This window comes from Maylandia zebra, linkage group LG8 (assembly GCF_041146795.1).
Source record: "Maylandia zebra isolate NMK-2024a linkage group LG8, Mzebra_GT3a, whole genome shotgun sequence".
NCBI classification, from domain to species: domain Eukaryota; kingdom Metazoa; phylum Chordata; class Actinopteri; order Cichliformes; family Cichlidae; genus Maylandia; species Maylandia zebra.
Window position 1 is genome coordinate 17909825 of NC_135174.1, and position 26621 is coordinate 17936445.

A 26621-nucleotide genomic window follows, 5' to 3' on the forward strand; every position below is an offset into this window, starting at 1 on the left:
AATCACTTAACCTGCTGCACATCCTTTCCAGCTCTTTGTCTAGCCAACCGTTATAAGGCCTTTTTCCTTCCTTAGTGACCACATTCATTTGCCTTGAATACTGTCCAGGGCTGGACTGGGACAAAAAATCGGCCCGGGCATTTTGACTAGAGACCGGCCCACCAGGATAAAGATTGAAAATGTGACGTCATTCAGGGGTAAAACCGCAAAGGATTCTGGGAACTTGTGGCAAGAGGTACTAGCGATAAAAAGAAACCCAAAAAATGCCAAGAAGCTGTTGTATTATTAACTGCAATAGCTGGTCGCATGACAGCCACGGGAAGCCGACGGGTAAAGAGATCGTTTTTTTTTTATCGGATTACGTCGTTGAAGAGAAAATTTTTAAGCCATGTTTCCGAAGTAAGAGCCGACGGATGGTCTGGATATACCAAATATAACGTCTCAGAACACTCCAGCTCACATGTTAGTCTGCTCCAAGCATTCCCACAAAGGTCAGAGTTTTGTTGTAGTTAATGCGTCATTTTTCTTAACATAATTGGTGATATAGGTTACAAGCAAGTCTGGCGCTGAACAGAAATTGTCGCGCTATGCTCCTTTGTTTATTGTGCATAAATAGTGAATTGTCCTGACACAATATTGCGTTTCGCTTCTGTTATTATGGTACATTGACAAAAACATATACTTTTATTCACAGGGTAAAACAGTTGTTTTGTATCACTAATTGTCCAGTGCGATTACAGCATACAATATTATTGTCACTGCTACATTTCTGTGATGCTACCAGAAATTATTTCCACTACTAATTAATTACCGTTGAGCTCAAAGGTTATATTAATAAACGGTTAACGAATGTGTATTTATGAGGACGATTTGTGAGACTGGTAAACTTATGATATGTACGATGGTCTTTCGTTCTACACGGTGCATTTCAAGGTCCTGCACCCATCTGTCGGTAAACTGTACCTGGGCTTGTTGCAGTGATCTGAAGTTACTAAACTTCACGAGTGTATGCACTCACTCCAAGAACCTTATAATTATAAATCTGAGCGTGGTGAAAGTTGAGCAGCACGCTGACGTCTTTTGTCCACTCTGGGTGCTCCTAAGGGTCTGACCCTTTCACTCCTTTGATTTTTTCCTCATATTTTTCTTTGTCTTTTCGTCGAGTCTGTCTTTGTATGGACCGGCATTGTTCTCCTTTTGTTTTGTACATTCCTTTTTTGTGCGGCAAAGAAAAAACAAGAAGGTATTGGAACCGGAGAATGAACGTTTTGCGGTGCTGCAAACGCTTGCATTTGATGCGGTACTTGGATTGTTTTGCCACGAGTTCCCGGCATGCAATGCGCGAAAATCACGTGATTGCTAAACAAGGGGGAGGGTGCATCCAGCCTCCTCGGCTGTAATTGGTCCAGCCCAGAGTCGATCATGACCAATTGGCCAATCCAACACCTTTCATTATATATACCCTTCCTAAAAAAAAAAAAAATCCATCGGCCCATAAAAACAAAAAATCGCCAGCGGCCCACCGGGCAAATGCCCGGTATGCCCGATGGCCAGTCCAGCTATGATACTGTCCCAACAGTCCAGGAGTCTGGAAAACTGAAACACAGCTGTGTGCGTTTGTGTGGTTTACTCTCCAGTCAAATAGGGGGCGCTGTTACATTAAATACAAAACATCTTTTCAATCAAAGCAGAAGAAGACGGTAGTTGCGGGAAAACTGAAGCGGATGATTCTCATGTTGGAGGCTCCAAACTGCAAGAAAACAGGTAGTTTTAGGAATATTTATGAATATGTACAGTTATTTACTTGCGCGATCTGTTTCTTCTTATGAGATGTTAGTCTGTCGGGGTGTTTTTGTCGATTGTCCGAGTCTCAGAAGTTTCAGAACAGAGCTAGTTATGTAAGTTACACCCCCAAAACAGAGACAGCTAGCCAGCCTGATGTCGAGATTTAACTACTTTAAGCGACCGTGTACGAACATTAAACGGTGTTTTATAAAGTTGCCAATATATGTAATCAGTGGCTTTTGACTGACTTCACAATGCCGCTTCATTGCGTGGTCGCTGTTTTCAACGTAATGATGCTTTAATATCAGCAGGCAGACTACTTTTTGTGTATAATTGAAGCACTTGTGCCATTTATATAATAACTTATTCAATTGATGAGAAAATAGTTGTGCGGTTTCCACTGAGCCCAGTACAAATAAAACATCGCGTCTCAGACAACATGATTTTCTGCAACATAACCGAATCTATCCTCCTATTGTCCAGATATCTGCCAAGCTAACAGTGCATGCTGTGTGTACAGTGAGCAAAGTACACGCAATGAATAGTTAAACATTCAGTCAACAATAGGTTGTAAAGGTAGGCTCCATGCATTCATGCCAAGCAGGTTGGATTTTATTTGCAGGACCATCCGAGTCATCGGTAGAACTCTTTGGACTTCATCTCATTCAGAATGACTCAGACAAATTCCTTGCACATGCATAGAAGCTTGAACGTGCTACCCCAGTACTGAAGCTACTTCATTACCTCCCAGTACATCTCTGACTTGCTCATTGTGCCATCCATCCATTCGTGGCGGGGGCTGGGGCCCATCCCAGCTGCCACAGGGCGAGCAGCAGGGTATACCCTGCACGAGAATGCCTCTCTGACACAGGGATAGATACAACTGACCTTGATATTAATGTGTTATAGATGCTGATCACAGTAATGTGTACACAGATTTTTATCTCTTAGTCTTTTAGAATCACCATGAAAACCCCAAAAGTCTCAGATGTCAAGAAAGGGATTTTGGCGCTTTGGGAGACTCTGCAGTGTCCCATTTGGTGAGCATTATTTAGAATAAGAGCCTGTGTTAATAATATATAAAATCATTCTTCTGCTTTTGTAGTATTGATTTATTTTTTTTACAAGATTTAGATTGTTTTTTTCACGTAGGTGTTCTTTTGTCTATAGCTTGGATTTTATGACTGCTCCGGTATCTACTAAGTGTGACCATCAATTCTGCAAGTAAGTGTCTTCTTAACTGAAAAGCTTCTGTTAAATATGCACAGGCTTCATGCTTATGACTTTAGCTCTCTTTTTCTACCAGATTTTGCATGATGAAACTTTTGGACAAATCCAAACAAAACAAAGCCAACTGCCCCGTGTGTAAAAGCACAGTCACCAAAAGGTTGGACAGAATATATATGCAGATGGTTTAACATGTATTATAATACGTGAAAGCTCATTGTAATTGTTTTTCTGCTTACAGGAGCTTACAGGAGAGCCCTGGGTTTCAGAAACTTGTCGCTGGTTTGCAGGACATGATCCAAGCATATGAGCATGACACTGGCACAAACTGTAAGGTTATATCACAGACTTTCTAAAATGATGTCATGGAATTGGCTTGCATTATGTCACCTGTTAACATTACATCTATACATTTTCAGACTTCACTGGAACATCCCAGCAAGGGCGATGTGCAGGGTTGGAACAATTAAGATTTATTTTTCACAGTAATGGTCATTTATTGACTCAGTCTGCTCAGATACAGCGTTGCGTATTTTCTTCTATCCAGTGTCACAGGTGCAGAAACTACTAAAGGAGCTCTGACATCTGGAGATGAATGTGGCACTGACATTGACAATGAACAAAATGCACTCTTTGGTGATCTTCCAGAATCCCACTCCTCAACTATTGCAGGTGAAATCTTCCTCAAATCAATTGTCATATTACTCACATTACTGCCAGTGCTTTGGTGTAACATACACTACTAAGGTGTATATTTGCTGCCCACAGTGTGATATCAGCATTTCTACCACCTTTTTCTTTGGGTTGGGAAAAAAAATATGTGTAAAGTCCTTACAGAGGACAGAGTAAAGAGATGGATGTGAAGTGAATATGACTTAATCAAAGCTTGCGAATGAACCTGATTTTCTTATACTGTTTTTTTTTCTGTAACAGCCCGGAATGGATTTGCAAGACTCATGGGGCTTGAAGATTCCGCTCCTTTGACGACAGAAAATGAAGCTCTGGATAGCGGGCTTGGTGATGCTCCACTAACGTCTGACAAGAAAATGTCCAGCCCCACAGACAACGGGGAACCAGTGAAAGCTGAAATGTCAGACGTTGTGGCGAATACTTCAAAAACGCGTAGGAATAGAGGCAAAAGGAGCCGGGAGAATGCCTCCCTTTATTCATCATTCATTCCAGATGAAAACGAAGACCAATCCCAAAGAAAGTCCTCTAGGAAGAAGCAGAAAAAAGATGTGGTGCCCGACAAGATCCTTGACCATAAGCGTAAGAAAAGTTTAGAGAAGGTTGCAGAGTGGCTCATGAAAGTTCCAGCTGAAGGAAGTCTTGAGTTAGAAAAACCAGATGAAAACTCTGATGACTCTGACAGCTGTTCCTCCGCTTCGACAATAGATATCAGGCAATGCAACAGTGAACTGAATCCGAAGAAAGAAGGGCGGGCCAAAGCCCTCGAAGAGCAGGTGTTTGGGGCTGTCTACAGACGAAGAGTGAACAGGAACGTCTCTCCTCCGCTTAAAGTTTTTACAGAGCCATCGATAGCTGAAGAAATATTGAAGAGTGAAGATGCTTCCAGTGTTAGAGAGGAAAACGGTTTTGCTTCTTTTGCAAAAATAAACAAAAGTAACGTGGAGGGTGAGCAGCAAATGACAGAAGAAATAAATGATGGCAGTGGCATTTGTAAATCAGCAGAACAGATGGAGATCGGGACAGAAATTGATACAGGCATGCATGTGGACGAGTTCAACAACTTTCCAGAAAGTCACCAAAACAGAGGCAGAGATGACGTTTCCAGTGTTGTGCCTGATAATGTAGAACAACAACTGGGGAGGAAGACGAGGAAAAGGACGTGCAATGTTTTGCAACAGGTAGACAGCGACTTACAAGAGCAAGCTCGGGCAAAATCAGAGGGTGGTGAGCAAAAGAAAACTGACAAAAGGAAAGGTAGAAACACAAGATCCGAAAAAGGCAAGCCCTCCAGAGTGCCGAAACCCCTTGTCCTCGTTGGAGTTCAGAATGGGGAAACCACCCCTGTTATTAGAATGAGAGCAGAAGAAGTTCAGGTTCAAATTGAGAATTACCCTAGCAGCGAGGACCAAGTAACTCCTGTCGTTAAGAGCAGTAGGAGAAGCAGAAGACTTCAGCTGTTTGCTGAGGAAGTTCAGGAGGGTCACAAGCAGGTGAGCGAGAAAGCTAAGGCAACTGAAGGAAACAGCAGTGTGGCAAAGCAGCCGGAACATGCTAATGGCGAAGCGCTTGATGATGTAAATAAGGTGGTAAAGTCAGCTAAAAAAAATGGATGTGTTTATAATGAAGACATAGGAGAGATTGAAAACATAGAGTGTGCTGAGAGAACATCGAATCTGAGGCCAACAGAAGCTGTTAAAGAGTTAAATGCTGCCTCAGGCTCTGCTCAGCTAGATGATGCAGCCGTGGTAGGGCCAACGCTTGAAAGTGACAATCAAAACAGTATTCAGTCACAGGCCTCGGTTTGTAAAACTAAATGTACCGAAACAGAAAACGAGGAGGACAGGAACGACAGTGAGCTCGACACGGAGCAACTTCTCAAGAGCTTCAAAGCAACTAAAAGGAAATCTTTCTATCTTGGAAGTCCAGACGTGAAAAGCAGCCGCGGTTCAGACAAAGACGCCATCAAAGAACCAGAGAAGAAACATGAAGATTGTTCTGGTGTTGAATCTGCAGAAAAGGCTTTAGGAGACTCCAGCAAGTCCTCTTATGATTTCATCTCTCCTTCCAACTCACCGGTCCAGCCGAGAATAACTGTTTCTGAGAAACGGGATCCGGCAGCAGTGGAAGCCTTGATCTCTGAACAAAACTGTTCAGGTCGCTTCAGGAGTAGTCCTAGCAGTGGACTGAGTCCTAACAAGGAGGCAAAACGTGGTGCAGAAAGTCCTCCTCTTTCTGTGGTCCCTCAGGTCGTAGATTCTGGTCTCCGCTTCACAGCCGTTGAATGTGACGAGCTAAAGGAAGCCTCTCAAAATACAGAGAGTCGGGCTGACTGTGAGGATGTGAAGGGGATAAAAGATGACGCACCTGCCACTTTAAAGTGTTCCTCAGTCAACACAGCTGAACATAGGGGAGTTCCAGAGTCTTCTTTGACCCCTGATGACCTTATCGCGTCACCGGTCCAAACTATCCACAAAGCAGAGATTAACAGCAACGGTAGTGGAGAGGTCAGCATCAACTCCTCCATCAATAGGAAACCGAGGAGGAAGAGAAAGGCTCAGAGACTGGAGCCTTCATCCGAGTCCGATAGCAGTGGATCCAAAGAAGAATTACCCACTCTGACACAAATCTTTGGAACATCAGCTCGTCCTTCCGCTCAGAATCGGAGCGACTCCGGTGAAGACGACAGATGCGAGGGAACAGCTGATGCAGCAGATCGGTTACCACCTGCATGCCCCAGCCCCGACTGCGTTGATTCCAGTCAAGCATCTGTGGACTTGTTCGGCACGCCAGAAGAATGTAAGACGATTCTCTTTAACTGAAATAGTTTTTTGAAGTTTTATTTTTTTCATGCTTGCATCAAAGTAGCCTATAAGCCAATGCACGTGTGTGAGTGCTTGCTGTGTGGTTTCCTGCTTCAAGAAGTTAAACATCTTTCCATTATAAGATGTGAAAAAGCTCCTATTCTCTCCCAGCAGGTGACGTTCCAGTAAATGACACCAGTGTTACCATAGAATCGTCACAGTTTTCAAGCGAAGTCCTTGTTACACAGGTAAACGAGCAGGGCCAGAATATCTTAAAATTCTCTCCACAGGATGCATGAAGGAGATCTGGATCTCGATTATGTTCTTATAGTTTCTTCTTGTTTAAGACATCAAAAACACTTTGTGAAGATCTGGTTAAAAAAGCAGTTTTGCTGTGTGTCACAATGGAAATTAAAAGAAAGTCCTCCCAAAAAGTGGAGCTGTAGATCTGGATCCACATCAGCTCTACACGTTGACTTCTAAGTTGAGCCACGCTCCACCTCTGGTAGAAATTTCTTGCCGGTCAGTTCATTTTTTTGACTAACAACTAAACGAACACGAAAACCAAACCGATCATGTAAACTGTTTGGTACATATACAATATTTACATTGCATTCCTTTCACTGGTTTCATATATATCTGCATGAATGTGCCAGATGTTAAAAAGAAAAGTATGTGAAACTTGTGATTCTCATCAAAATGAGATTTGACATTATTTTAAACACTCTAATCTCTTCCGCTTGCTCAGCATTTACCTGGCTTCGTTGTGCTTTCAGCGATGCACCTTCACGTTACGTCCCATAGAGGGCAGCCACCACATTTTCCCCGCACCGAACTGTCAGCCGCCTGGATGACAGACTACCTCGCTCAGTGAAAAATGTCCCCCTCAGCAGCTTTCTAAATTGCATTTCATTTACGTTAGAGGAAATGCCGCCTAGAAGATGATTCTTGTTTTCTACCCCATCCATCTTCCAGCACTCTCACTTTTATCTGTCGACTGGATTTGACTGGGGAGTTCAAGTTTGACGCCCTGGGGTTTAGAAGGGGGGGGGGGGCTCAGGATTACGCAAATCAGAGGATACAGAGCTTTTCTGTTGTTTAGCAGTGCGTCTTTTTTACATAATCAATGTACTTGCTGTGTAAACTCACAGGAGGAAATTAAAATAACAAAAGCACAGCGTAGTGACACTGTTGGAAACGGGGCCTGGTGGTAAAAGCTTCCATCACCTGCTTTCTCTTTTGCTTTTTGAGCTCCTTCATGAAAACATTTGACAGTCAATAGATGCTCACTGGCTCAAAAGCCACCAATGCCCTTTAATTGATGTGAATGACTGCGCGTGGGTCCCTCGTCACTGACTGACAGTTGTCACTTCTTTTCATGCATCAGTGCAATACGTCAAATATGCCGCCAGCATGTGTTCCTTTATTTCATGCAGTAAAATGCTGCATTGCAGATTTCTGTTGTCTTCTTATTACCACTCTATGCGTCACTTAATTGTAATTATGAGCTGATATGCTTTATCTCTCTCCCCCCCCTTTTTTTTTTTTTCTTTTTTAGCAAAAGATAGAAATGCAGAAGGAGCTGGTGAGGCTGGAGAAGCTGATGGCCCTGGTCTCAGAGGTGCTTCAGGAGAAAGAGAGCAGTCCTTCCAAAGAAATCCCCCCACAAACCCATCAGAGCACCAGAGACATGGGTAAGAAGATAATAAGCAGATGCTTATTTTCAGAGATGAAAAGATTAGTTCACAAAAAAGATGAGTAGATAATTATGTGTTTACAGCATCTGAAGGAAAAATATCCAAAACTGATTAATTCCAGACTCTCAAAAGGCAAATACATATGAAGACTGAGTCAGTTTCCCCTGGTAGTAAACTAAATATATTTGAGGTTTGGTAAGATGAAGATGGGCATTTTTCACAATTTTTCTGACGTTTATTGGCCAAAACATGCTGGACAATTTGTAAAGGAAATATTCTGTAGATAAATTGAAACTGAATGAACACAAAAATTTGAAGTATGCCCGAAACAAAGTCTTTTTTTCTGTCTTTTGAAGTATTGAAAGTCATAAAATGTAATATAAATATTGTGTTTGCAGGCCCAGACGCTCACAGACAGCTTCCTCGTGACCAGGACGCAGGGCACGCCGCAGACAGGCAAGTAAAGGATTGTAAAAATAGACTTGCTCAGTGCTGCTGCATAGAAATATCTATACCCACAATCAGTTTTACTCCCTCCTCACAAGATCTCCTCGATCTAAACAAACAGATCGGCAAAAAGTCGTAAGATAAGTCCCAATAGCATTGAAAAAGTCAGTGTTTCTGATTTATTTTGCTCAGTTTCTTTTACCTATGGAAAAAAAACCCTTAAACTTATTCCTTGAAACAATAGACATGATGCAAAAACCACAAATAAACACTATTTTAACCCCTGTCCACCATGACCTCATGAAAGCTGAAAGACATTAAGTCCGTCTTTACAGGAAATACAGGAAATGATTAGAGGAACAGATAATATCACAGCTAAATGACTCTTAGAAAGCTAGAAACCAGTTCCACATGTTAACTGTTTGTTTTCCTGAGTTCCTGGTGTCTTAATCCGTTGTATTCACCTGGTGATTAAAAACAGCCGAGTCTTTAGACGGTCTGATTTTATACCAGTCATTTGTGTGAGTGTAAGTACCTTTGTGTTATAAGTTAACGTTAAAGCAACATTTTGACGTCTCTTTGTGTCTGAGCAGCTCCTGTAACTTTTTGCTGGCAAGTGAAAAAGGATAACTAGATAGATAGATAGATAGATAGATAGATAGATAAATAAATAAATAAAACACTGTCTGTGAAAGACACAGGAGGAATTATGAGTCATAACATCAGAAGGTTTTCTTTGCTTGCTCAGCAGCCTAATTAACCAATCACCTCGCCTAATGTTGGCCTCCAGTCATGTGACAATCTTCGAACTCAAACCTGACTTCAGTAATTAAATACGCCCGCCTCACCGCGCTGCAGTCTTTCCTTAGAGGGTTCTACATATTGTTTATAGATTTTAAAAGGAGCCGTATTTCAATACATCTATATTAGCCAGTACAATAACTGGAGTAAGTAGCATGTAATTGGCCTCTTTCAGTCTGTAACTGAAGGAGAAATTTGGCGAGTGTGTGTGTGCGGGCACGTGTACGTGTGTGTTGGTGGTTCTCAGAGGGTGATGCATCTCAAGAGGACAGGCAGATAATCTCACTAATGAACCCAGAATCTGCTTATGCTGTGGAGAATAAAAAAGTCATTACTGACTGCATCTTATATGTCATTTAGAGCACTTAGCGGGAAACTTGCATCGCCACAGTAATTTATCTCTTGCGACTGATTGCGCACACAGACACACACATACAACCTCTCGCCTCCCAGAGTTCTACGTGCTGTCCTTTGGGCGAGAGAGTGGGAGAAATGGCGGATGAGAACACAGAGGGGTTTGGTTATACAAGTTCTAAATGAAAAAGCACATATTCCAGAACTGCAGTAGTGAAATTGGAAAGATTAGTTGGCACTGCAGTCTAAGTTTTCAGTGAGCTGGTGCAGGTAATTTAAACGCAGGCACTCTGCCAGAGACTTTGAGTGAAGAAATAAACCCAAAAGAAAACAAAGAAAGGAAACTTTACCAACTTTATTCATTTTGGAGAATAAAAGCATACCTCTGCCGAAAATTATATAAGAATGTGTCACTGATATCAACTTTCTTTCTTTGTCAAGTCCTGGATCAACATTTACGCTGTAGCGTGCAGTTGAGTTGGGAATCCTGATGATAACTGATGATATTCTAATGCATCATGCATGATATAGTGCTCTGCTCAATACATTGCAAGGCAGTCATCTATGAAATATCACAATATCTGTTTAACTGAAGGAGAAGAGTTCAGTTTTAATGATATGTCAGTTCTGTTACTTAGCTCTGCCCCGCTTCTCACCATTTCCCTCCCATTAGCTCTTTTATTTATTTATTTTTGTCCTGATTCATTTGGTAAGATTCACCATCAGCAGACATGAATAGTGACTCTGGTCATTTAAATGGGCTTGGGTATCCATTTAGAGCGCCTGCATGCTTTAATAAAAATACTGATGTTTGCTGCCATCATAGTCTCATCACATGAGGAAAATATTGATATTTTGTCCCAGCCCCGCTCTGCAAACTTAAAGTGTTGCTAGGAATTAGAACTGGAGTGTTATTCAAAGGGGAACAGGCACTCGAGACCTGTGGTACTAATTCAGTTTTGTGCAAAAGTTTTATAATTTCTTTATATGTGTATATGTAGTATGTGTATTATATTATAGGAGATGGGGAAAAAGTGCAGTGATTTATTGAAACATACGAAAACTCACATGGAAATACAGTTTTATGGGGAAGAACTGTACAAATTCAGAAGGTGATTGTGCAACAATTTGTTACACAATCACCTTCTGTTACATTTGAATTTGTAACAATTTCAAATGTAACAATTTGTTACACCTTCTGTGACGCACCGATTGTGAAATCAAAACTTTCACAATCGGTGCATCCCAAATATGCAGGGATCCACAGATCCAACATTGTGTAACAATTATCTTCTGGATACGCAACTGGATACAAAAACCAAATGCAAAATGAATGGAAAAAATAGCAACCAGGGTCCAAAGAAAAATGTTCATAGACCTTTAGAAAGTCTGGAAAAGTACTGCTGAAGACCACTTAAAATATTAGAATGGAATCTGGCTCTTTGGAAGTGAAATACAAAGAACCTTTGCACAGTCTGTACATGCAGGTCAAAAATCCAGGAAATGTAAAGTTAAAACCAATGCATGCCAAGCTTACAGACACATCTGTTTTGCAGGAAAGCTGTTCCAGAAGCGGGACCGAACCTAAACCCAGAACCATCTGATTGCAAAGGTGTTCCCGAACCCAACCCGTCAGAGCCTGAAGGTGACACACAGATGGGTATGAAGTGAACTGTAGAAACATGTTTTTTCAGATAGCTTCATTATTCTATTTGCACATTTAATACCACATGAACATAAAGGAGCAATTTGACATTACTGCAGTTTTTTTTGAGTCGGTTTGATTTAGCCTGACTGTGGTTGATAAGGTTAATCTCTGATGAAGGATCACCAAAAGTGGTGAAAGAGGAATGGGTCAGGTCAGGTGACTGTGTGTCCTATGTTTTTTCTCTCCAGCAGCGCAGAAGTCTGCGCATAAAGGGGTCGGTGTCAAAGGCACTGGAGTCTCCAAAACACCTTCTTCAACTTCAGCAGCTAAGACTCAGAAGGACAGCAGTTCTCTGTCCGATGGGCAAGAAGACAAAGAAAATAACAGCCCTCCAAAAGACGCATGCAAAGCTAAGCTGGTGCTTGTGTCATCAGGATTGGGCCCAAATGAGCAGGTGACCTTTTAGACAATCAGTCAGTTTGTTTGCTTTTTAAACTTAGTCAGTTTTAGAATAAATAAACTGATATGACGCTGTTGCCAACAGATTATGGTGAAAAAGTTTGCCAAGAGAGTTGGTGCCCGTGTGGTTTCCCAGGTAACACCAGAAGTGACTCATGTCATCATGCGTACAGGTAAGTACAGTCACATGCTCTCCTTTTAGAGTCAAAGGGAGCCACTGGACAAATTGGCTTGATAGGCAACAGAGCAATTAAATCCTTTAGTACTTTAGTTGTTTCTAGCTCTTGTGTTTTTTTTCTAAAAGAACATTTGCAATTAGAAAAGGACATTTTCTTTCTACGTGTAGTTACAGCTTGTTTCGTGCGTCTTTTAAAGCGCTCCTCGGAGATAAGCTCTCTGTTTCTCTCCACCCCACACACTCTCTCCTCCATTTATCCGCTAGTTGCTAATTACCCTCTCTGATAGATTATTTTTAATTTCAAAGCTCGCTGTCTCCAAAGCACCATATTAACTGTCACATTTTAAGAAGTCCTCCTTTTTTTTCTTGTTTTTCTTTCTTTTAATTGCAGCGGTTTCCTGGGCAACTAAAAATAGGAATCGTAGGCCTCTTGATCTTTATGGTTAAATTTTGGGAAAGGAGCAGGAGGTCTCATATTACTGCCATTAGTAGAAAATAAGTTTAAAGCCTTTAAAATGCATTTCTCAGAAGAACTGGCAGTAATGGGCATTTTTGACTCTTACCTGGATTAAAAAGTTTCTGTCTGCCTCTTTCACGGATTTGAAAAGAGAAGAAAAGATGCAGATTGATTTCCTTTAAATCATCAGAATGAGCCAGAGTTGGACATTTTTTCCTGTGCATGCACTGACACGATTGTATTGACTCACCTGTTAGACCATCTGACTTCTGATCTGTCTTGGCTTCCTCTTGTTGTTAGGTCTCCCGATTTATGCCATTTAATAGCAATTATATAATATTATTCTCGACTGGGGAAAGAAACGTGTTTAAGTCATTTTGCACATGTTAGGTTGTACTGTGTGTGCAGTCTACTGTGAATCTACCTCTGAGTACACTGACTTTACCTCGTTCCCAGTTCAGACTGGGAGCATCTCGTCTCGCCACTTAACCAGACTCCGCTGAACTAAAACCTAACTGTTGATGTTTTGGAGCTGTTGTGAAGATGCTCTTAGCTTGAAAGTGCTACTTCAAACTTGAAGTGAGCTCTTTGTGAGCCTGAAAGACTTATTGACTTATTATCACCCAGACGCAATTTGAATTTCACTGTGGTGTTGTTCTTGTCCTTTTCACTCGTAAATCTGAAATATTAGAATAAATGGCTCCTTGCAAATCTCGTGAGCAGAGCCACATGGTAACTGACACTAGTTGGAGAGCAGCTGGATTGCATCAGGCTTTATCCTTTTTGCGGCAACAGAAAGAACAGAGGAAAGGAGAAAAATGTTAGAATTAACTGATTGCTTATTAAAAAGTAGCTAAATAACTCATAACTTGGAACGCAAAGTGTTGTAAGTCTATTGAGTTGCACTGCAACACTGCTACTGATTACATTTGCTTTGAGATAATAAGTCTTGTGTGACTGCAACTATAGGCCATCAGTTAATCTTATTTTTAATGAAAAAGAATGACTATACTTTGTTTACAACACTTTACCAGGATTTCCATATTAAATTTAAATGTAATAATGATAATACTGCAAATGATAACATATTAAAAAAGTAATTTCTGGCAAGAGTGAGCAGAAGTTATAACCATATATTGTCCTTTGTTTTGCAACAGAAACCTTTTAGCGTTGCGTCCAAGAGCTCAGACGGTTAATAACCTTAATAACATATAATAACCTTTATACTCACTGGTCAATTTATTAGGTACAACTCGCTGGTTCTTCATTCAACCTCCTTCTGTCTTCTTAACTGCCTGAACTCTTCATGGGTTAGATTGGTTGGCAGCACATGTATGATGTGAATCTCCCATTTCATCACATGCCATATTGCTTTATTTGATTACAATCTAGTTAGTGTGGGGGGGGCTTTTGATCACAGTGAACTGCCATGTTCAAGGAACCACTGTGAGATTATTTAAGCTTTGATACATGGCACATTATACAGCTAGAAACAGCCATCAGAAGATGGATAGACTGCGGTCATAAAGATATGGACATGTCAGCAAGGCTCAGGTAGGCCATGGTATTCAAAGGATGCTCAGTTGGTAGTAAGGAGCCAGCTGAGCATCTCTAGCCCCTCGTATAGCTCCATGGACTCACACTTAGCAAGTTTGTGACTTGTAGGCCTTAAAAGATACTTGGTCAATTTTACAGTGTATAAGGTGTATTTGTACAATCACCTCATGAAAGAGCTCTCGTATTTTGCATTTCCTTTCATGCGTCTGCTCTTTTTCTCTCTCTGCCAGATGAACAGCTGGTATGTGAGCGCACACTGAAATACTTCCTGGGAATTGCAGGCAGGAAGTGGGTGTTGAGTTTCCAGTGTAAGTATAACTTAACTTAACTAATAAGTAAAGAGTAATTAGTCTAAATTTAAATGTAAAAAACAGCATGGCATGAAAAGGTAGGCTGGAATAAAAGGGTGTTTTACACAGTAAAGTTTTTGTGTGTCAGATAATAAGCTCGCAATCTTTTGCTCTTTTTTTCTTTCTGTAGGGATTTCTGAGTGCTTCAAACAAAAGAAAGTCTTAGATGAGGTACGCTCGCCCGCGTGCTCGTTGAATCAGCGCAGCAGTGGCTTACAGTCACATCTGTGTTTGTCCCGATGTTGAATTAAGGCCACATGATGAATCTCTGGCTGTGGCTTGCTGTGATATACCACCATAAATGATTAGCCATCCATTTGTTTTAGCAAGTCTGCTTCTGTGATAGGCCAGTGTAATCCAGCCAGGCTACATTTAGTATCGGTATTTCAAGTTATTTTATCCATCACTGGGGCAGTTTTAAGAAGAAGAAAAAAAAAGCATTATATCATGAACACAGAAATGCACTCTTTACGATTAAAAGTTGATTGCTGTCACATTGAAGAATGCTCAGTGTACTCATAAGAGCATACCTGACTCTGGGAAGAAATTAATTACTCTTAACAGACTCTGTGTTTAAATTCAGTCCTGAGATTGAATAATCACTTAGGCTGTTTTTAAAACGAAAATGAAAATAGAAAATAACTGAGCCGAAAATTTTTACGCTAACTGTGAGCTTCATGTTTGCCTATTTGAGTCTTTTTGCTTTCTTCTTAACCAGAGTCCGTTTGAGGTGAGAGGGGATGTGGTGAATGGGCCCAACCACCAGGGCCCCTCAAGAGCTCGGACCACTGAAGACAGTAATGTGAGTGCTTTATTAACTGAAGGGGACTGATAAATATACTCATATAATAAAAATAGAAATTGATCATAAAGCTTCATAGATCAAGTGTGGTATGGATTGTCAACAAACAATAATAACTCATCTCCAGTTATTTACAATTCAATACAAAAGACAACAATATGAATATTCATACATTTGTTATACTGTTTGGTGCGTTTTCAGGGGCTTGAGTCAGTGAGTTGTGCTCCTTTGCAGTGCAGGCACCCTCGTCCAGCAGTTCTTGCATATTATTTGTCATTTGCTGTGTTTGGAGTGTTTCCACACAATGATCTGCTTTGAGGGACAAGCTCTTCGTTTCAGCTGTGCCAGACATCCGTATTTAGTTTTAATGGACTATTATGTGTTGTAAAGCAGTCTTTTAATATAGTGCTACTTTCTATCCAGAAAACCTTAGTCTCCAGGGGAACAGCTGTGACTGGCATATGCAGCCACATCATCAGGCAGTGATCTGGCGGTGCTTTGCATTCGATTGATGGAGCAATATCAGTCGATCGTCTTGATTTAATTGTGGAAAGCTAAAATCTTGATTAAGATTAAAATTCAGTTAATTGTGCAGTCCTATGCCACATAAAATTAATATTATAGCTTTAAAACGGATGTTTTAGCTTGAGGCTTAAAAGAAAATCTAAAAGTACTCTGAAACTTTGATAAGAGCGGTACAGCTACAAAAGGTACAGTTAAAGAGGTGCATAACAAAGATTTCAGGTAGGGTCAAGTATGTGGCTTTGCATTATTGTTACTTTTGAGGAGAAATGGTATTGATGAATGGCACAATAGCTTTTTACTATGTGTGCTTGATTGTTAACAACATAGCCTTATAGCTCCACAGGATTTTTTTAGTTGTAGATTATTTTTGGATGATCATTATATCATATTACCTGTATAATTATTGGATATTATAATTTGCATGCTCACTGAAACTGCAATGCATTCAATTCAGTTTGATTTGTATAGCACAAAATCACCTCAAGTCGCTTTATATTCTGAGGTAAAGAACCTACAAGAATAGAGCAATAAACCCAACAATCGGATGAGTCCCTGTGAATCCCACTTGGAAACAGTGGGAAGAAAAAACTCCCTTTTAACAGGAAAAATTATCCAGCAGAGCCAGGCTCTGGGAGGAGCAGCCACCTGCTGTGATCCAGTTACGGTGAGGGGAGGGAGACACACTATGGAAGAGAACCAGAGATTGAATTGGTATTTCTCTGAGTGAATAAGAAAAAGAAGAAGAAACAGTACGTGATAAGAAGTCCCGCAGCAGCTTAGACTTAGTGCAGTTTAACTAAGGGTCACCTGATTCAGCACTAACTGTAATCTTTATTAAAAATCCAAGTTTTAAGGCTAATCTTAAAAGTAGAGATGCCGTCTGTCTCCCAAACAAACTGGGAGCTGGTTCCACAGAAGAGGGGCCTGAAGCCTTAAAGCTCTGCCTCCCATTCTACTTTTTAATATCCTAGGACCCACACGTAAACCAGCAGTCTGAGAGCGAAGTGCTCTCTTGGGGTAATGCAGTACTATGAGGTCTGCAAGATAAGATGGGTGCTGTCTTTCTAGTCCCTGTTAGTCTCTAGCTGATGCATTTTGGAACAACTAAAGAGTCTTTGGGGAGCTTTTAGGACAGCCCGATTATAATGAGTTACAGTAGTTCAGCCTAGAAGTAATAAATGCATGAATTAAGTCTTTCAGCATCAAACTGGGACAGTATTATTTTTTTTTTTGTATACTTTATTAATCGCCTGTAGGGAAATTTCTCTCTGCATTTAACAGATTCACTCAGTGAAGCAGTGGGCAGCCACCAATCCAGCGCCCGGGGAGCAGTGTGTAGGGACAGTACCTTGCTCAGGGGTACCTCAGGGGAGCTATTCGGTGGAGTTGAACCCCCGACCTTCCGATCATGGGGCAAACACTCTACCTACTGAGTTCTCTCCTCCCCTATTTCTATTTTCTAATGTTTGCACAAATGCAAGTAACCAGTTCTGCATATTTGTTTAAGGTGCACACTGAAGGACATATCATTGTTAAAAAAGACTCTGAGTTTCCTCACAGTGTTACTGGAGGTCAATAATGCTGTCTAGAAAAGGTAAAGATACCAGATTACTACGATTTTTAGGGACGATGTACAATAACCTCCGTTTTATCTGAATTTGAAAGCACAAACTTAGAGGTCATCAGGCTTTTATGTCTTTAAGACACACTGCATTCTGGCTTCATGGATAAATAAAGCTGGGTATCATCTACATAGCATTGAAAATCTAAGCTATACCTTCATCCTGCACCACAGGATTCGTGGCTCTGCCACATTTATATTGCTCCTCCCTAAATCTGCCTTTAAAATACTCAAAGCTTCATTAGTTATATATCCACGAAGATGCACATCTTCTTCATCTGTTCAGTTCATTAGCCCACCAATGCCTTTCCATTCTGTCAGTCTGTTTTACTGTAGCTTATAGAGATTTTGCAGCATGTCAACATGTTGACTGGATGAAGCAAATTTGTTTTAGAACACAACAATTATTTAGGAAAACAAAGCAAAAACAGCAAATCGGCGCATTAATTCCTGCTGTTATCAACAGTTACCACTGCTCGTATTTTTTAAAAGCACAGTGTTAGTCCACAAAGAATAGTCTGTGATTCAGAGAGGAAAATAAAATAAAATGGCCCAATTACAAGCAGCACTTGAACTTGTTTCCTCTTGTTGCACCAGCCTCTTAGCTCAGACCCTGTTGTGAGGAGCTAATTGTAATTTTCCCCTTGGTGTAAGGCCAGCAGGACCACTACTGTTGCCACTGAGGGGGGAAATTAGAAATGGCTAGATGTCATGTTGGCCGTATCACTGCCTTTGAAGAACCTCTGCTAATTGAATTAGCTAGTAATTTCAGGCTTATTTAAGTGGCATGTGCACCGTGCCGGCAATTTGATGGAGCCAGGCAGATTGTCCCGTTCATATTCACTTTCTGTCACCTGCACTAGTGTGACAAACGGACTAACAGATGAAATGGAGAGTCGGGGAGTCTGTCACCAGAACGCTCTGGAAATCAGTCAAAGAAACTGCGTGAGTGTGTGTGCCTGTGTGTGCTTGTTATCACACTCTAATACCTCCTGAAGGACATTAGCTGTTGTCTAAATTAAAAATCTGTAACAGAAACACTTTTTCATCTCACCGAGCACCTCTGGCTAATGATGATTATGGACGTACAGGGAAGCGTGAGAAATGAGTATTTCTCTCCCCTGTCGCTCGGACATTTATCTTTCAAACACTTCCATCCTGCCACACGCTGTAGATGAGGCCGTGTCATGAGTTTCCTTTCAGTGGTTATCATAGTTCAAAGAAACAAGTTTACATTCCCATTTCAAGCAAGCCTATTGACCCTGAGTGTGATAAAACAGCGTCCCTGGTGTCGAGCCTCTCGTTTTTCTTTGCCTCCTTTAAGTGTGATATTACCTCGGTGACGGTAGCTTTATTTGCACGGTTCTCTTTTACTCATCACTTCATTTACTGTATTACAGTGAGGGCAAAAAATCAACGAGGTCTCAAGGCTTTATTTTACCCAGTAAGTGAGGAATAGATGTTGTAAATTGCAGGATATGCTTGGAGAGGTGTTTCAGCTCTACCACTGTAACCCTTTACACAGGTGAAGAGTTCAGAAACACACTCAGCTGTAATGGTAATAGCAGTGTTGGTTGCTCTCATCCAGTGTTGTTGAGCATTGTTTGAAGGTTAAATCCACTGAGTAAATGTCCTCTTTACTTGCTTTACTCTACATATTTTTGAAAACATTTTAAAGCAGCTTTTTTATCCTTCTTTTAAGTCTTCCTTTTGTTTTCAGCTGCTCATGAAGGGCTTCAGCATCTGCTTCCAGGGGCCTTTTACAGACATGACTGCAGGTAAGAAACATGATGTGACATGAGATCTCCAGAAAGAAAGCTTATTGTGTACTGCAGTAAATTTAGGGTTAAAATTGAACATGCAAACCAGGCAGTGTTATGATATATATCTCTTACACTGTTAGAGATGCTCCAGAGTGGCCAAAAAGCACAGTACTGTGCAGAAGTGTCAAACCACTCCTCATTAGTTGCTGCCAAAGAGCACGGTGGAGGCTTTGTGATGGTTTGGGGCCGTATTTTCCGCACTTCCACTTCTGCAATCCTTTAATTTTCTCCAAAATCGACAGTGCGCCTTATGTATGAATTCTGCTTACTGACCTTGAACCAATTTTATGTCGCACAGGGCGCTCAAAAATCTGTCAAAAATGTTTTAGTACGACTTCGGTAAGCTACGAAGCCGCACCGCTTGATGGATTGTCGGAGCATTACGTTTACCGTAGTCAGGAGCCTTGCGGACTCAAAGTAATCTGGGTCCAAAACTCCGTCCTCTTCAGGTCCCAAAGTCAAACAAACACTGCGGCATCACAGAGAGTTAAAAACTGTCTAAATTCTTTCATCTTTAATAAAATGATCTTTACCAGGTGTAACAATTAAGTTTAACATCCAGGCACCCATGATAACAGAATGTATTCAATTTAATGGAGTTAGAAATTAGCAGGAAGTTAGCTCTCTAGTTTCCACCTAAACATGATATAGCATGTTCTGACTGAGAGATTTCTGAAAAAAATTCAAACGTACAGCTCTGCTGTCACTTCCAACATAAATAAAGACAAAAAAATAAACAGCTGTGACGTTTGTAGGGTTACTGAAGTTGGGCTAGCTGGTATATAATGATGTGTTACGTGATCGCAAGCAACGCAGCTGTGTTAGCATAACATAAACACAGTGAAGCTGGAGGATGAACGCTAACTTTTTTCCCCTCGATAAAAGTTAACGTGAGGGTTCCTGATGGTTAGGGACAAATGCAATCGCATGGCAGGATGCTGTAAACGGACCAAACTTCAGTCAGGAGAACAACTGAGTTAATTCATCCACAATACGAAGTTGGTCATTAATATACTGCAACAACATGGGAATAGAGCAGCTGTGATAGAATTCAACATTAACGAGTCAATGGTACAGAAGTGGAGGAAGCAAGAAGAATGAGTTGAGTAAAGTTCTGTTTTGTTTCGCTTATAATCCAGTGCACCTTATGTATGAAAACAGACCCGTTAATCGACAGTGCTCCTTATAACCCGGTGCTCCTTATGTTCCGAAAAATACGGTACTTCATTTTTAAGTATGACAGTGATCCTAAACACACTGCCAATGCAGTAAAAACATACCTGGATAGAAAAAACACACACAAACACTTTGACTCTGCTTTGAATTTTCATTGTGCAATGAACCTGCATCTTTTTTTTTTTTTTTTCTTTTGCACATTCAAATTTATGCAAACTTTAACTGTCATCTCCACTTTTCTATTTCTATTTTCTGTTTCCAGTTGATTCAGGAACAAAGCTCTAAAACACCACAGGGCAAGCAACACCCACATGGTGCCTCAAATTACTGGCTGCAAAAACAAAGATTTTAAAACTTTCTTTTTTTATAGTTGTCTGAAAACCTCAGGTGGTGTTTTATTGCATTGTTTCCATCTTGCTGTTTGCAATGTTGCTTTCTCAATCAAGAAATACTGTTCTCGACCGCCCTTATTCCATCTTATTGATGCCTCCGTCCTGCAAGACTCTGATAGACACACGGGAGAAAGAAGACAATAAGGAGAGGGACAGTTAAAGTAGCTCACACAGCTTTTGACTGACACTGAGAATAGCTTGAAACCTGTGCTGTTTTTAACCTCTGTCATTTCAGCACTGGAGAACAATGACAAGTGATTCCAGCGTGTGGGTGGGTTGAATACGTACTTAGGAGTCGTGTGAGATGTTTTTGGTGTGGTTTTGTCACATTGCACAGCAGTTGCTATGGAGTCTGGAAATTATTTCTGAACAGAAAGTGGAAATGAGCTTCCAACCATGGACAAAGTCGTCTGCAAGACTCCTTTTCCAGAATGCTCTTGCAGTTTCTGTAAGAGGTTTATAACTTTGGTGCCAAGGATTTAAACTGTTTATGACCTCCCAACACAAGCTTATAAGCAGTTCGGTTGCCCTTCATACAGCATAATTCTTGGCTCTTCCCTTTCAACATGGTTGAATGGAGAGAGAGAGAGATCATGGTTGAAGGTCTCAGGGGGGTCCTCGTTGCTTAAAACCCCTGAAGGCAGCATTCTTCATTTTCCTTCTTCCTGGGGCTCTAAAAGTGCTCCTGCCGCATCCTCCCCGCTGCTTGCTGGATCGATGAAGCTTTGCTAATGGGTTGACATCTGCTAGCTCGCGTGAGTCGTTTAAAAGACTTTCTTTTCTTTTTTTTAACATGGCACAAACACGGAGCTGTTTTCTTCTGGGATTTCATGCATTATTTAACCACTCGGGTTGATACATATTGATGTTATCTAGAGCTCGCAGAAGACGCTCATCAGTGTTTTCCTGACATGAATGAACGTACCCAGGAAGATGAGTTGTTGATTTATCTTTTTGATGGCACTTGTGGTATTTCCTGTGAGCTGCTGGAATATAAACACAGTTTTCTGAATGAAGTTAAATGTGTGTTGACCGAGTGAACTGCACAAATGAATCTGGAGCAGCGAGTGAATCTCTGACCTGTGTTTGTCCATCTGATCAAAGTAAAGCTTAGCTTGAAATGGGTCTGCTGTGTGTCCCCTTGGGGTTAGAGGCAGTAAAAGCAGATCTGATCATCTTTTATTTTCCTGAAATAGACATTTTCATGTGTTTCCGACAGATAAAATGGAGTGGATGGTGGAGCTCTGTGGAGCTGCTGTAGTGAAAGATCCACTTCTACTCGATGGTAAACAGGTAAGAGTGTCCAGCCGCTCAACTTATAAACTCCACAAAGAGCCACTGCTGTTCTAAATTCATGCTTTCCTCTCTTACTTCAAAATGTATCTTAAGATTGGTTTAAAACTAGATCTAGGATGACTTACACTTTATACTGTAAGGTAAGATGCTACAATAATAGAGAAAAAACCCTGTCTGCAAGCACTTGGCAAAAGTGGGAAGGAAAAACTCCCTTTTAACAGGAAGAAACCTCCAACAGAACCAGGCTCAGGAAAGGGGCAGCCATCTGCCACGACTGGTTCGGGGTGAGGGGAGGGAGAAGGCAAAAAATTCCTGTATATGAAATTTCAGCGTTAATGTCTCTGTTTCACTTACGATCCCCGCGATGCGCTCCATTACGGGTACAAGTCAGGCAGCATTCGGTAAAGCAGATGCCTCCCAGAGCAACTCTTTGTCTCACAAAGCTGCATTAGTGCCTCTTATTTGTCTCCTGGGTTTAATTTCATTTTTGAAAATGACACATTAATGCTGAATTGTTCAGCAGACGTGACACTAATTATGGTTAAAAAGGCAACATTTATTATTACTGACAGTCAGAGATGCAGTAATCACAGTCGCTGCTTAATCAGCCGTGAGTCATTTAGAAAGTTCCAGACAAGATCGATCGACAGGCAAGGATAAAAATACTGCGCTTTAACATTTTGACTGATTGTAAGTACTAAACTGTTTGTTCTATTTGTGCTTCGTTTTATGATGAGAAATTGTTGTTTTTTCTACTCCTTTTGTTCCGCAGAAGTCCCGGCAGCTCGTCATTGTACAGCCTAAACCAGAGTCATCATCTTCAACTTACAACAGTGAGTCTTGGCTAGAAATAAAAATAAATTTTCACCTTTTAATTAATTTATTTTTTTAATATCTGATCATAACTCACTTTATTTTAACCTAATTGGCTTATTTCTGTCTCTCTCACAAGCAAATAGTCTATTACATGCTTCCACACGCAGAGGTCGTGAAGACAGAGATTAGACTGACCCCGTAACAGGGGTTACATATTCATACACAGCCTCACCGAGGGGTTCGGGCTACTACAGAGACAGACAAGAATTGTGTGTGACACACAGTGTACTAATATAGTTTTGTGTTATTATATAAGATGAGATTTCATAAGCCTTGATATGGTGCAACAAAGAAGTGACACCAAGTGATGACACATTTTGTAGGCAAATAATGGATGGAAAAGATTTTTCATTACAAAATGAGTTTGTGCCAAGGAGTCAGTTGTTTTTGTTTTTTAATATTATGCTCAAATGCTAAAAAGAAAAGGAGACAGACATTTTTCTTTTTCTTAATGTTCTTAATTATTACAAAGTTTTATTTATAGATTTATTGAAAGTTGGCTTTTCTCTGTAACTAGTATTTAGCATTCCAGTTAATTTAGCTGATGATTTAGTCTCTGCAGTGTATTACAACAGTGTGCAAAGAGCTTGTTGGGTTTGAAATGGGTGTGAAACGGCTATATTCACAATAGCTGCTTACATTCACAGTCCACCTGCGTTACTTCGTTTTGATCAGAAATTAGTGATGTAGTTGCAGCCGGACCGATGGAAACCAGTGGAACTGAGTCCCATTCCAGACATATCACAGATGAGTTTGGTTCATCAGGGCAAATTGACTCTGATGGATTACAACATGATGGCAATCTAGCTGCATTTAAAAGAAAAAAAAGAAAAGAAAAGAAAAATGAAATAGCAGTTGTTTGCAAAGCTTCATCAATCAATCTGAAGTTGTAGGAAACATATTTCCTTGCACTAAACGACCTATATAATTGGCTTGTGATTGAAAACGGGCAACCAGTTGGTTGCCGCTACTCGAAATTGACTGCCGATGTGAAAAAGTGTAAGGCAATCATTTGGGAACCGGCTGTTTGTTGATTACTTATAATCTATTGTGACCGAGTTACAGTAGATTTTACCAGTGAGCTTTTGTTTGTTTCAAAATAAAAGTATTTTATTCAGTTAACCGAATATTAACTAAAGATTTAATCTGATTGTAGAGACACAAAGGGTGATGATGTCTAGTTAGCCAGTGCTAGCCAGTACACATTACTAAGGTCTATTTATTATCTTGTTACATTACTGATGATCGCCAAAAGGGTTAGGCTTTAAAAATAACCCATGAAAGCACCACAGAGACAGAGTAAATGACACCCACTACAGGAGGAAATAGTTGGTGTCGTCACAAGCAAAAACACATTAGCTCTCTGAATGATGCACGTTACACTGTAAAAGAAGTTTCATACTTTCAAAAAGCTTTAGTTTAATTTACGTGGATATAGTATCCTAATACGGACCCATTGCTTGTTGCACTGTTAGTCTCTCACACAGTTCTGGTCTTAAGCATCCTCATGCCCTGCTGAAAAGCTCAGTTTGGGGGAATTTTGCAGCTTTTAAAAACTTTTTTTGTGTACCCGCATGGTGGTGGATCTTACTGCAGGTTTGCCACCCCCAAAATATCTTCATTTTAACAGCGATGCTATCCTATTCAGTCTCCCAAATAAATTTTGAATTTAAATCAATTTATTACATTGATGACTGGGTATGAGATTATCTAAGGGTGAGGTTTTGTATCTAAACTGACTGTAATGAACGAATATTCCCCACAAGCACAGACATCCGGGGCTGCTGTGCATGTCAGCGCACCTGTCTGTCCATCAGTGCGCGGTTTCGAATGCATTTTTTCCGTAAGGACCAATTGGAGAGCGACAGAACGGTGAAAATGGCAGATGCTGCCAACCAAAATGAGACAGGTCCCCAACAAGAGCGAGGAGAGTGACTTTTCAGGGAAGCATGTGTGAAGGGAGTTGAGCAGCAGAGAAATGGCCAAGAGTAAATTTCAGATTGCAGCGTGGGGAATGTCAAAACAAATTGGCCACAGAACAGAGGGGCTGATGTTGCATGAGGAGAGCTGACAGTTTGAAAGAGAAGGGGAGCAAGTAACACCTCGTTTCCCTCCTCATAGCATCCTAATTTGCGCTGCTACATATTTAATGTAGCTTTTTCTCTTCCATGTCCTCTGGCACCTATAGAGCAGGTAAACGAGCAGTTCCTCCACTCGTTCACCGCTATGTATCGTCTGCTATCCTCTGCTTGGGCTCCACTGATTGAAATCACTGCCTTTCTCAGTCACCCATCCTTTATAATTCATGGGTGTAAAGGCAGCATTTATAGATATGTGTTATAAAAGACCTTATCTGGAGATGTAAGTACAGAACACTGACTTAAGGACTGTTATTTTGTTTTGTCGGATTTCTGAGAATCAGAATTGAGGGTTGGGGAGCGGGGGTTATTTTAAGGGATTTTGAATGCGGCAGAGTTGTTAGTCCCAGATCTACTGGAAGTTTCCCACACGCCATTTCTGGGAATTACAGAGAATGGTTAAAAAAACAGAAAATGTCCAGTCTTTGGAGAAAAATCCCCTGTTGATATCAGATCATAGGAGAATGGCCAAACTGGTTGTAATCAAAGTGTGCAGAAGAGCATCTTTGATCGTGTAAAACTTTGAACCAGATAGTCTACAGAAGCAGAAGACCGCACCAAGTGCAATTCCTGTCAGCCGAGAGCAAAAAACTGAAGGTAACTCAGTACTAGCAAGATGTATCTAATAGGGTGGTCGCTAAGTGTATGCTTTCACTAAAGGACTACAGCTGTTAGGGTTTGTGTGCTGGAACCTAACCCCTTACATATCGTGGATACAATTAAAAACTTGAGCTACACACAAATAAGTGCATCATCATCCCCTCATAAAAGCTTAACAATTATTCCCCAGCTGAAAATAGTCCCAGATAAATGCAGTGTTATTTTTTCCTAATAGTGAATGTGGCATCTTTCAACAAATGAAATTATATATTCATGTTTGTTTGTTTTTCTAGATCCATATTTTCAGCAGTAGCAGCTGGTTTGGGACTTAGCCGCTGAAAGGCTAGGGTAGTCAGAAAGGCCTGAGAGCTGGACTATTACACTGCAGGAAGATCTTTTCATGGCATTTGCTGAAAATGGAGATAATGTAGAGTAATACAAGCCTCATGCATTAAAATATGAATACTGGTTCTCCTTCAACTGTTAGCTCTTACTGTTATTAGAGCATTAATCATACAGATGTAAAAGTTGGAGACATTATAAGCCCTCAAAGGCTTTTTGTTGGAATTTCACCTGCTCTAACCCTACACCTACACCGCACTCATGTCCTGTTTCATGCGTGTTCACACTTTCAATACTTTATCTTTAGAAGGCATTAACATCTGTCCTCTCTGCAGGTCTTTCCAAACAAGCTACTGTTGTAACCCGTGGTTGGTTGTTGGATACAGTTGCGACCTACACCCTTCAAAATTACAGCAGCTACAGAACATAACCCAAGGAACCCAGAGATCTTCCCACGGCTTCACTATGACCTCTTATGGGGAATTTAACTGTTCCATTTTTTGTTTTTCCAAAATATCCACCTGTTATACATATTTCTGTGTCTCTCATTGTATGATGTATATAAAGTACTCGACTAAA

The 26621-nt window shown here is 40.7% G+C and overlaps 1 protein-coding gene across 6 annotated transcripts; it reads left to right on the plus strand.

Moving 5' to 3' along the window:
* The first annotated feature begins 1489 nt into the window (after positions 1 to 1489).
* LOC101470273 (BRCA1 DNA repair associated) lies at positions 1490 to 26621 on the plus strand. 6 transcript variants are annotated; one of them, XM_023153819.3, is made up of 21 exons: positions 1490 to 1764; positions 2737 to 2825; positions 2956 to 3009; positions 3092 to 3172; positions 3254 to 3342; positions 3432 to 3468; positions 3560 to 3684; positions 3946 to 6498; positions 6675 to 6751; positions 8062 to 8197; positions 8599 to 8656; positions 11359 to 11462; positions 11702 to 11904; positions 11995 to 12082; positions 14332 to 14409; positions 14582 to 14622; positions 15170 to 15253; positions 19120 to 19177; positions 22010 to 22083; positions 22859 to 22919; positions 26378 to 26621. In XM_023153819.3, exons 2-21 carry the CDS (start codon positions 2752 to 2754, stop codon positions 26470 to 26472), a joined length of 4170 nt encoding a protein of 1389 aa, XP_023009587.3. In that variant the 5' UTR covers positions 1490 to 1764; positions 2737 to 2751; the 3' UTR covers positions 26473 to 26621. The 6 variants fall into 6 exon arrangements, with proteins under 6 accessions (XP_023009587.3, XP_023009589.3, XP_012779087.3 ...); XM_023153821.3 differs by having other exon boundaries at positions 11359 to 11447; XM_012923633.4 differs by having other exon boundaries at positions 1491 to 1764; positions 11359 to 11447; positions 11699 to 11904.

Coding starts and splice junctions, on each gene's coding strand:
- LOC101470273 (XM_012923632.4), top strand. CDS start 2,752: ATGAAAACCCCAAAAGTCTCAGATGTCAAGAAAGGGATTTTGGCGCTT. Junction 2,826..2,955: donor ACTCTGCAGTGTCCCATTTG/GTGAGCATTATT, acceptor TTTTGTCTATAG/CTTGGATTTTATGACTGCTC. Junction 3,173..3,253: donor AAAAGCACAGTCACCAAAAG/GTTGGACAGAAT, acceptor TTCTGCTTACAG/GAGCTTACAGGAGAGCCCTG.